This window comes from Rana temporaria, chromosome 5 (genome assembly GCF_905171775.1).
Source record: "Rana temporaria chromosome 5, aRanTem1.1, whole genome shotgun sequence".
In the NCBI taxonomy this organism is placed as follows: domain Eukaryota; kingdom Metazoa; phylum Chordata; class Amphibia; order Anura; family Ranidae; genus Rana; species Rana temporaria.
Genome location: NC_053493.1, coordinates 113,461,021 through 113,473,566, shown reverse-complemented (window position 1 = coordinate 113,473,566; position 12,546 = coordinate 113,461,021). Strand labels below are relative to the sequence as shown.

Genomic DNA, 12,546 nt, shown 5'->3' with positions numbered 1-12,546 from the left:
TAAGACTATATATATTCATCCAGGGCTTTTTTTCTCAGAGAATTGGTGCAGTAACTCAACCACGCCCCCCTCCGCCATACCGCATTGAACGGTCGGGTTGGCCAAGTTGCATTCACAGTGGGAGGATCGTAAAAGGGGCAGTAAATACCAGGAGTGTGTTATGTGCGGAGTTCGCGGGGTGCTCTGCGTACAGAGCGCAGATTTCAGGGGTGCCCTATGTACAGAGTGCAGAGTTCAGGGGTGCTCTATGTACAGAGTGCAAAGTTCAGGGTTGCCCTATGTGCAGAGTTCAGGGGTACCCTATGTACAGAGGGAAGAGTTCAGCTATTTTTCACAGGCTGTCCATATCTCATTTCCACCCCTCCTCCTGGGTGCGAGGGCCCCATGAAATGGTCTAGCAGGCCAAATTTGGCCTACGGGCCTTATGTTTAACACATGTGCTCTAAGGGGTCATCTTGGGTGGTTGCTAAGGAATACTGCAAAGTTGGGGTTTAACTTGCAGTTTGCCACTCAGATTGCACTGAGGTTAATTTGAATTGAGAAACAATTTGTAAACTTAATAGTAAGGTAAAAGTAATAGTAAATCCATGTATTCCCATTTTACTTACAGGTAAGCTTATAATAAAGCTTACCTATAGGTAAAATAAATGTCTCCTAAATGTGCATAATTTATGAGATACTCCACAGAGCAGCAGCCGATGATATCACTCGTGCATGCGCTCTGAAGGAACTGCATTTTGTGCATGATTGGATGATAAACACACCTTCACATTACTTACTAAGCTAAATGAAGGAACATTTATGATTTTAACAATTGGGTATTAGTAGAAATGTAAAGCTGATGCTTTACATTTAACCTTTATCATTCGTTATTTATTATTATTCATTATTTATTATTCTTTGTTATTTATATTAAAAAAATGTATAAAGAAAAATACATGTCATTTTAAATTGGCATTATTACTGTAATCCAGTATTTATATAGCCTACTCTTTATTTAATCTTGCCCACGGAGGTTTCCAACAAAGCAATCATCATATAACAATTGGTAGATGATCAAGAGATATTCCTAAATTTCAAAATTATGAACTGGCATGTTGAAAAAAAACATCTGGCAACACTTCATAGGCTGAAAATTATTTATTAAATGTATTACAAGAGTTGGCATTGCCATGTGACATATTTAATAAATAATTTTCAGTTTAGAGAGGCTTGCCAGATGCCTCTTCAAAATTTATACAAAGTTCGTTATGTTCCAAGCAGTTCTCTAGGAAGATTTAACACAATAATTTACATACTTACTGACAGGGAAATGTTCTCCAAGTACTGACCTGATCATAGCTTTCTTCATAAAATAGTCATTCAAACTGTAAGTCAAGCAGTATGGAAAGTAATGATGCCATTAACATCTGCATAAAAAAAAGGAAAGGTAGTAAAAATATATTTTACCCAACTAACTTTAGTATATGACATTTACAAAAGAATCACATAACTGATACGTTGTATAAGGGCTGATACAGTATATAAGATCATATTTGATTTTATACTTAAAATGTCTATATGTTGAATATGCTGCTTGGTAAGTGTAAAAATAAATAAATAAATGCTTTTCCCAGTGAAAAGTATGGCATTATCACAGTTTAACCACAGTTATGAATGGTAAAAGGAATATGTAATGTGTATATTTCTAGGGAAATGTATTGCTCATACCCATATTTCAAAGCATTTTAAATACGACAGCTGAGAGTTGTGTAATATGCTTTCCCCATATATTTTTCCATATATTTGCAAATGTATTCAAAGTAGTAAAATATCAAGATCAGGTTGGTAAAATGTGTTACACCACATTGCCTATACTGTTATACAGTATCAGTTGCAACAGTCTGGAAGTGCATGGCCAAATGAAAAGTAAAAAAAAAAAAGAAAAACAGCACAGTGGATAATCCTTCTCTTTATTGGACTATGTTAACATCAAGCAGTGTTTCTCAACCTTTTTTCAGTCAAGGCACCCTTTAAAATCATGAACAATCTCGAGGCATGCTCCAAAATTATGGATAGTCTTGAAGCATCCTTTAAAACTATGGAAAAACAATAATAGTGTTGTTAGTGTTACATAATGCAGCAATATCCACACACCCAGGACACCCAATGTTAAAGGTGCAAACTAGTACTGACTAGTATTCCAATGTTTCTCTTCTTCCTCAGTTTTTCTCCATCACTTCGCTTATGTAACCCCAAAGCTGATGGAGAGGGGCAGAGGAGGGTCAAACAAGGATGCTTTTCAGGCGACTAACATTCTCCTTATCAACTGATGTCATTGGTTGTTAGAAAGTCGGCAGCTAGAAGGTCCTAGTGGTGCCCAATGAAGACCTGTAGCTTTGTGTAACTAAAAGACAGGCTTCATCCACCGTTCGCCTGTATAACATTTTTAGGCAGTTTTTGACATTTTACCGAAGCACCCCCGAAGAATTCTCAAGGCACACCAGGCTGCCTGGACACCCTGGTTGAAAAAGGCTAACAGAGTATGTATACACATTTCCGACATTACGACTGTCACGTACCTGATGGTTGTGAGCCCAAATTGCAGAGGACTGCCTCCCTTACGGCTCCCACTCGTGGCCCCCTGATAGGGTAACAGTAGGCACAGGAGTAAGGAGTGGCACAGGTGCCTGGCAGGATCAACAAGAAGAGGAAGTGAATCAGTCCAGCAGAAGCTTCTTTGCAGGAACTGGAATACCGGAACTGGGTCAGCTTAGCAGACTGGATCAGCTCAGCAGACTGGATAGGCTCAGCAGGCTGGATAGGCTCAGCAGGCTGGATAGGCTCAGCAGGCTGGATCAGCTTAGCAGACTGGATAGGCTCAGTAGGCTGGATCAGCTTAGCAGACTGGATAGGCTCAGCAGGCTGGATAGGCTCAGCAGGCTGGATCAGCTTAGCAGACTGGATAGGCTCAGCAGGCTGGATCAGCTTAGCAGACTGGATAGGCTCAGCAGGCTGGATCAGCTTAGCCGACTTGATAGGCTCAGTAGGCTGGATCAGCTTAGAAGACTGGATAGGCTCAGCAGGCTGGATCAGCTTAGCAGACTGGATCAGCTCAGCAAACTGGACTGGAACTAGGAACAGACTGGAATCGTTCAGCTGGACCGGAACTAGGAACAGACTGGAATCGTTCAGCTGGACTGGAACTAGGAACAGACTGGAATCGTTCAGCTGGACTGGAACTAGGAACAGACTGGAACCGTTCAGCAGACTTGAGCAGACTGGATGGTCAGACAGGCCGGGTCGGTTATTGGGTGGACAGCGAGGTACAGAGGTGCAGACAGAAGGGTAGTCAGAACAGGCCAAGGATCAGGTGCAGGCGGATGGCTGGAATAGTCACAGGTAAGCCAGGGTCTTTCACAGGTTAAGTCTCAGATCAGGTTTCAGATACACAACGCTGTAGAGCAGACAGCAGGGATGGTGTGTGAGAGGCCGGCTTAAATACCCTGCCTGGCTCCAACAGAGGTGTGCACACGTGCATGCGCAGTTGCAGCCGCGATCGGGAACCGCAAAGTCTGAGTCGCCTGTTTCTGGCAGGATCTTCATGGAAACGACGTTACTCATGCTGAAAAAAATGACAACCTCAAATCTCAAAGGGTAGTTAAAAATAGATTCACTCATGAACATACCTCTAACCTACAGATTTGCCAACTCATGAACATGATAGTAACAAAGAAAAAATTGAGGATAAGGCACCTGTCACTTTACCACAAATCAAATCTTTTTAAAGATCACCAAAATATAGGCTCCCCATTTGATCTAAAGGGGCCATACAGAAATTACCATCTCTCCTTTTCTCATACTTACACCAATCCCAGTAAAGAATAGTTACGTCTTTATTCAAGGCATGATGTAAATTTGGAAATCTGTTAGCCTTTTCTATTTTAAAATGGTCCAACAAAGTAGAGATATTTTTTAAAAGAAGTATGTGAACATGCTGTTTGTTTTCTTTTCATATGGCTATAAATTGAGGATTTGGTTGGGTAAGGGTCGCGTACACACGATCGTTTTTCGGCATGAAAAAAAAAAAAGGTTTTCAGCATGTCCAAAAAACGAAGTTTTTCCAACTTCATCATTAAAAACGATGTTGCCCACACACCATCGTTTTTGAAAAATGATGAACAAAGTGCAGTGACGTACACCATGTACGACGGCACTCTAAAGGGGAAGAAAGAGGAAAGGTCTGGTGTCCCCAGTGACATACTTCCATCCCTGTTACATAAAGTCAAAACAAAAGGATTCGCCCGGGACTTTAAATGAAGTGGGTGACGTTTCCGCCAGTAAAAATAACAGTAATTGTATAGTATATAATTTACTCAAGTAAAATTGTTTACATGCGTAGAGTAAAAATGTTACATACATAACACCAACAATTGCCAATTGACTGTCTATGTATTGTTTCAATTGGCAATTGTTGGTGTTATGTATGTAACATTTTTACTCTACGCATGTAAACAATTTTACTTGAATAAATTATATACTATACAATTACTGTTATTTTTACTGGCGGAAACGTCACCCACTTCATTTAAAGTCCTGGGGCGAATCCTTTTGTTTTGCACTCTAAAGGGGAAGTTCTATTCGCCTTTGGGCTGCTTTTAGCTGATTCCTTGTTAGTAAAAGACGATTCACGCTGTTTTGTCTGTTACAGCGTGATGAATGTGCTTACTCCATTATGAATTGTATTTTTTTTTCATGCCGAAAAACGATCGTACACACGATCGTCTTTCGGCATGAAAAAAACGAAGTTTTTAAAAACTTAATTTGAAATGATTGTGTGTGGGCTTCACATCGTTTTTCGGCTTCTGAAAAATGACCAAAAAAAAAATTCGAACATGCTGCATTTTTTCACGTCGTTTTTTAAAATGTTGTTTTTCGTGTTGTTAAAAATGATCGTGTGTGGGCAAAGACGACGTTTTAAACCTGCGCATGCCCAGAAGCAAGTTATGAGACGGGAGCGCTCGTTCTGGTAAAACTACCATTCATAATCGAGTAAGCACATTCATCACGCTGTAACAGACAAAAAAGCGCGAATCGTCTTTTACTAACAAGGAATCCGCTAAAAGCAGCCCAAGGGCGAATAGAACTTCCCCTTTAGAGTGCCGTCGTACGTGTTGTACGTCACCGCGCTTTGTTCATCATTTTTCAAAAACAATGGTGTGTGGGCAACATTGTTTTTAATGATGAAGTTGGAAAAACTTAGTTTTTTGGACATGCTGAAAAACGAAGTTTTTTTTTCATGCCGAAAAACGATCGTGTGTACACGGCATTAGGGTTGGGAATATCAGTAGGCTTGTTTAAAGCTTTTGCAGTCTGCGTCCCTGTAGTCTATGTTTGTGTGCTTGGTATTCTATCAAAGCAAGAACATTATAAAAATAGTTTTGGATGAACTAATATATATATATACACTACTACTACTACTTACAAACATCCGACTTACAAACAACTCCTACTTACAAACTGAGGGAGACAACAGGAAGTGAGAGGAAATCTACCCCCAGGAAGGGAAATTCTCTCTTCTAAGAGTTAATATGGGAAACAGGTGTCTCCACTGAAGCTTTATCACCAATCCTTGGTTCCCTACTAACCCCAAATTTTCTAAATCCAATTGTCATTGGGACAGAAAGTGAGGCGCAATCTTCTGAACAGGGGCAAAGACAGCAAAACAAATGTTACAGGGGTGATAACCCTTCCCTATGTTTTCCAAAAAGCTTAAAAATAGATTTTTTTGGCTGGAGCTACACTTAAAAAATGTACCTGTTCCAACTTACAAACAGATTCAACTTAAGAACAAGCCTACAGTCCCTATCTTGTTTGTAACCCGGGGACCGCCTGTATACACAGCATCTATCTATCTATCTATCTATCTATCTATCTATCTATCTATCTATCTATCTATCTTTATATATATATATATATATATATATATATATATATATATATATATATATATATATATATATATAATAGTTCAGGCAGTGTTTATCTGGTGATAAAATAAAAAGCAATTGGTATGCTAAAGTGTAATTATTTTAGAATAATAAAACTCTACATGGTGGGATTTCATATTGAACACAGAAAATGAAGAACCAGGTGGACCTATAATTAGTTATCAATGTAGCCCCATTATATTGTATATAGTTGGTACCAGATATTTTTGCAATAACTAAAATGAAAAATAATTGCTCTTTTTTTTTTTCTCCACAGTCCAGAAGTTGTTAAGAGTGAACCTTATGGTGAAAAGGCTGACGTATGGGCAGCAGGATGCATCCTCTATCAAATGGCAACACTAACCCCACCCTTCCACAGTACCAATATGCTGTCTTTAGCTACCAAAGTACGCAGGTTTGCATTGTTTCCCCTTACAAGGGAGCTGACTGCTCTGTCCTAGTTTATGTATTTAAAAAAAAAAATATGAAACACTTCAAAAATGTGCGTGTCATCCTTGCGCTGGGGCCATGCAGTTGTTTGTCTTAGTTTATATGATATAGTGACAGCAATAATAATAAATGGTGCCATATTTACAGCACTTGCTGCCACTTACTTCGGGCAATGCTAATAGCAATATGTTTACAGTTTGTTGACTGCTAAACCGCTGTCACAAATATAGTATGATCTAAAAGAAGACAAGCCTAAATGTTTTATAGAAATGTACTGTAATATTATGCACCCATTCACACGTATGCACTTAAAAACACAGGCAATGTTAATGTGTGTGTTCAAGGGCATTTTACTTTATAGCGGTGTGTTTTTTTTTTATAAGAAAAAATGTACAAAATGTTTCATGTGTTTTTGTGCAGTTTATAATGCGTTAAAATTCACCTAAAATGCAGAGGTGTGAATGAGCTCTAGTGCTTCAATTATATCATTCCTCAATGCTGGTATGACATAAAGACCTTTTAGGCCTCGTACACACGACAGAGTTTCTCGGCAGAATTCACCGAGAAACTCGGTCAAACCCGGATTCTGCCGAGAAACTCTGTCGTCTGTACACTTTTGGCCCGATGGAGCCGCCGAGGAACTCGTCGAGAAAATAGAGAACATGTTCTCTATTTTCTCGTTGTTCTATGGGAGAAGGCTGCCCGCCGAGCTCCTCGGCGGCTTCATCCCTGAACTCACCGAGGAACTCGACGTGTTTGGCACGTCGAGTTCCTCGGTCGTGTGTACGGGGCCTTATACTTCTCAAAAATCCCAGCAGCAATAGGGTCTTCCTGATGGAATTATCAGATTACCTGCTTTACAGGGATTCAGCATTTTCACATTCAATGTTTTCTCTAGAATCTCATTCTAATAGTTTGTTTTATATATGTAAACATCAGTATACTTTAAAAATGTACTGCTATAACAAATCTAGTGTGTACAGCAACCAGAAATAGGGAATTTAGACTTGATTTTCAAAGCATCTGTATGCTTATAATGCATAAATGGCCATAACAGATGACTCAAAAGTGGAAGCTCCGCTTATCTGCTTCCTCCCCTCCTCCTGTGCCACATTTGACACTTTTCAGGGGAGGGGGAAACCTGTCAAAAACAGGTACCCTTTCCCACCTCCAGGAGACTGCGCCGTGGTGCCATACTTCAGAGGTTCGGCCCCCCTCTTCTTTCCTCCGCCACAAGGCCAATTAGAAAGCGCACTTAGTGTACTGGCTGTGTTAAATGGCGGCGGCAGCACCTGAGCTCCAACCACAAAATTGTCTGGGGTGCCGACATTGCGGGAACCCTGGACTTTTTCTTTAAAATTATTTGTAACTTTTAGATTTTTTTTTTAAATAATAAACATGTCATACCTACCTCCACTGTGCAGTTCGTTTTGGAAAGAGTGGCCCCAAATGCCGTCTACTGGGGTCCCTCGTGGCTCTCACGGCTCCTCCCTGCATCAGATAACCCCCTAGGTGAAGCGCTCTCCCGGGGGGTTACCTTATGGGTGCACTCCCGAGTCCAGCATTTGGCGTCCATGGCCGCCGAATGCAGCACTGCCCCCATTGGATTTGATTGACAGCAGCGGGAGCCAATGGCTGCGCTGCTATCAGTCTATCCAATCAAGAGCCAAGAACCCCGGGCAGAGAGACAGCGAGTCCTCATCGTGGGACATTCCAGGGCTCAGGTAAGTAATACGATTGGACTTGGGGGTATGTGACTGCCAGAAGTTTTTTCACCTTAAAGGGGTTGGAGTGTCGTGCTCGCCCCCTCCCTTGGACTACAGGAGAGTCAGGATGCTCTCTACATTGCAGATAGAGAAGGGAGCTGTGTGTTAGTGGGCGTCCTGACTCTCCTGTAGTCCAAGGGAGGGGGCGAGCACGACACTCCACACCAGGAAGAAAGTCTTGCATTACTGTGTGGAGTTACAGACAGAAGAACAGGAAGTGAGGATTTCTCAGAAGAAATAAGGACATTTAAAAGCAAAATCGAAGGATGAGGTAAGTGAAAAAGGACTGCACTAAGGTAAAGGGAGATATTTAGGAAAAAAAATTGTACCTTTACAAACCCCTTTAATTCATATGATGCATTCATGTGAAAAAACAGGAGGGTTTACAACCCCTTTAAGCCTTCAAATTCACCTAAAAAAATTATAGCATATGCTTAAAATCTATGCAAATACCATGCAACAGTAGGTATGGGTAAAATGCATACCGTATTTTCCGGCGTATAAGACGACTTTCTGGATGCAAAAAAATGCATCCAAATTTGGGGGTCGTCTTATACGCCGGTGACAGTCTCCATGCTGCGAGCATCAATGATTTAAAAGCCGCTCCTTCTCCTCAGATTGTCCTGTGATAGGCGGCACACAAATCTTCCCAGCAGCGCCTCTGTTCTGTGTTCCTCCTATCACAGATGCCTTCTCATCCTCGGACGAGATGAGAAGACGTCCGTGATAGGCGGAACACAGAACAGAGGCGCTGCTGGGAAAATTTGTGTTCCGCCTATCACAGGGCAATCTGAGGAGAAGGCGCGGCTTTCAAATCATTGATGCTCGCAGCATGTAGACTGTCACCGCCTGCAAGTCGATTCAGAAAAAAAGTGAGTGATTGCACTGTTCGCACTGTGGGGGGCAAGTTCAGGCACAGTGGGGGGCAAGTTCAGGCACAGTGGGGGCAAGTGATGGCACAGTGAGGGGCAAGTGATGGCACAGAGAGGGGCAAGTGATGGCACAGTGAAGGGCAAGTGATGGCACAGTGAGGGGCAAGTGATGGCACAGTGGGGGCAAGTGATGGCACAGTGGGGGCATGTAATGTAATGGCACAGTGAGGCATGTAATGTAATGTAATGGCACAGTGAGATTTGAAAAAGCCTGTTTCTGTCAGCGGTTGTTCTGGCTACCCCTCAACTTCCAGAAGGACTAATAAGAAGGGGGTAGTCTTATACGGTGATTATATCCCAAAACCAACATTTTTCCTGGAAAATTAGGGGGTCGTCTTATACGCCCAGTCGTCTTATACGCCGGAAAATACGGTACTTCAAAAAACAAAAACATTTTCACCAAGACTTAATTTTAATCATTTTATTTCTAAGGGATGGTTATACAGTGTTGTGAAATTGAACTGTCCAACTATCCCAACAATGTTTATGGAGCAATCTGAATCTTTTTCATATTTAAAAATTATAAATCTGTTTTGAATACAAATTTGTTGCTCTACGTCTATTGCCACTTGTAGAAGCTTTGAGTAAGCACAGTAGTTGTGCTTTATTACTTTCAATGCAATTTTCTTTTTAACAAAACTACTTATTTTAATGGACAATAGATATTATCCAGTAGATTAACTTCCCAATTATTCTATGAATATTTCATTGCTAAAGCATACAGTGCTTTGCTTGTATGAATTATAATATCACAGACACAACTTATTTAGTTCTATTAGTTAATGGGAGTTTCTTGGAAATATAAAACAGGATAATACTAGTATGACAGTTTGTAATGAAATTTTAAACATTGCATTATTTTTTTGTGTTTTAGAGGCAGTAATGTGTTCATTATGTGACATTTAATTTCAGTTTGTGCGATTCAACAATTATTTTTCTACTGTGGCTAACCTCAATGCAAGATTCAGCTCATTTTTCCACTATAAATGATAGCACTCACCTGTAGCAAAGTTATAACAGGGAACTCTAAGGACGTTGTGTTTAACCACTTCAGTCCCGGAGGATTTGGCTGCCCAATGACCATTTTTTGCGATTCGGCACTGCGTCATTTTAACTGACAACTGCGCGGTCGTGCAAAGTGGCACCCAAACAAAATTGACGTTCTTTTTTTCCCTACAAATAGAGCTTTCTTTTGGTGGTATTTTATCACCTCTGCGGTTTTTATTTTTTGCGCTATGAACAAAAAAATAGCGACAATTTTTAAAAAAAAAAGCAATATTTTTTACTTTTTGCTATAATATATATCCTCCAAAATATATAAACAAACACATTTCTTTCTCAGTTTAGGCCGATATGTATTCTTCTAAAAATATTTGTTAAAAAAAATTGCATTAAGCGTATATTGATTGGTTTGTGCAAAAGTTATAGCGTCTACAAAATATTGGATAGATTTACGGCATTTTTATTAATATTTTTTTTTACAAGTAATGGCGAAGATCCGCGATTTTTATCGTGACTGCGACATTATGGCGGACACATCGGACACTTTTGATGCTATTTTGGGACCATTGTCATTTATACAGCGATCAGTTCTATAAAAATGCACTGATTACTGTGTAAATGACACTGGCAGGGAAGGGGTTAACCACTAGGGGGCGAGGAAGGGGTTAAGTGTGTCCTAGGGAGTGATTCTGACTGTGTGGGGGCTGGGCTACCAGTGACATGTCATTGATCACTGCTCTCGATGGCAGGGAGCAGTAGATCAGTGTCCTGTCACAAGGCAGAACAGGGAAATTCCTTGTTTATACAGGCATCTCCCTGTTCTGCAGCTCCGTGACACGATCATGGGACACTGGCGGACATCGAGTCCGCGGATCCCACGATCACGAAGCTCGTGGCAGGGGCACGCAAGTGCCCGCACGGTGGCAAATTTAAAGCAACGTACCTGTACGTTGCTTTGTGCAGCCGTGCCATTCTGCCGACGTATATCTGCAGGAGTCGGTTGGCAAGCGGTTAAGTTGCCATTTGTCCCGATACCACTTTTTTAGGACTGAGTACAAGTACCGATACTTTTTTTCAAGTACTCGCTGATACTGAATACCGATACTTTTTTTTAAATGTGTCCCCATATCCAGCCATGTCCCCTCCATATCCAGCCATGTCCCCTCCATATCCAGCCATGTCCCCCCATATCCAGCCATGTCCCCCCCATATCCAGCCATGTCCCCCCCATATCCAGACATGTCCCCCCATATGCAGCCATGTCCCCCCCCCCATATGCAGCCATGTCCCCCCCCCCATATGCAGCCATGTCCCCCCCCATATCCAGCCATGTCCCCCCCATATCCAGCCATGTCCCCCCCATATGCAGCCATGTCCCCCCCATATATGCAGCCATGTCCCCCTTACCGTACATGCTGCCGCGCCGTGCCGATACTAGTATCGGTATCGGGACAACGTAATGCATAAAGCTATTACAATTTAGCATAAATGGTGGCCTTTAGGACTCTGGGCTGTATGTATAAAAGTACAAATATCTAAAAATGAAAGTGCTTGTGTTGCCCTTATCAAATAATTTTCTGGTCAACATAATTAGGTGTCTCTCCGACGCTGCGCCCTCATTAGCGAACAAGAGTCTGCAGTATATCAGTCAGCAAGGGTGAGGCACCATATAAAGCAAGAAAGTAGTGTCTTTAGTAATCCTGTTGGTGGCAATTGTTTCCACTGACATGAGCACTAATGTGACGTGGCCCTTAAAGTGAAACTTTATTTTTTCATCTCCCCCTAAAAGAAAAAAAAGGCGTCTCTGTAGTCTATATACATCTATAGTTAACAACAATATATTTTATTAAGCCCCCCATGGACTTTTTCTATTATGAAGTTCCAGTGAACTGCATTGCCATTGGCTTGCAATGACTAAAGCCCTTTACACACGACCGGGATTCCCGGCAGGATAAAGTCTGCTGGGAATCCCGACGGGAAAACCAAGAACCTGCTCAGTAAGTTTCCCTGTGTACACACGGCTGGGTCTCCCATTGGGAAAACTGCGGGGAGAGCTTTGATCGGGAATCCCGGCCATGTGTATGCTCCCTCGCCGTGTTTCCCCATAGAAAAACTGCCGGGATTGAAACCGCCAGGAAGGTTCTCTATTTTCCTGTCGGGAAAACTGCGATAAAGCATACACACGGCCGGTTTTCCCAGCCAAAAGCTCTCCCTGCAGTTTTCCTGGCAGGAAAAGCGGTCATGTATACGAGGCTTAATACGTTCATTTTTTTTTAACTGAAGCAGTTGCTATGTGCATTTGATCTCCTGAAAAATTATGCAATGTAAGTAAAGCCAGAAGAACAAATAAGAATGGGGGATACAAAAGGTTATTAAATCATACCTATGGTATTGATAAAGTATCCAAGGTGACAGTGACGGTTAATT

The 12,546-nt window shown here is 41.4% G+C and overlaps 1 protein-coding gene across 3 annotated transcripts in view; it reads left to right on the top strand.

Annotated features, from left to right (window-relative positions):
* NEK10 (NIMA related kinase 10) overlaps window positions 1–12,546 on the top strand; it is a 326,603-nt gene that overhangs the window by 145,291 nt on the left and 168,766 nt on the right. For all 3 annotated transcript variants that reach the window (XM_040353019.1, XM_040353018.1, XM_040353020.1), the window contains exon 24: window positions 6,247–6,376. In XM_040353019.1, coding sequence (XP_040208953.1) covers window positions 6,247–6,376 — 130 coding nt within the window. The remainder of the gene's footprint in view (window positions 1–6,246; window positions 6,377–12,546) is intronic.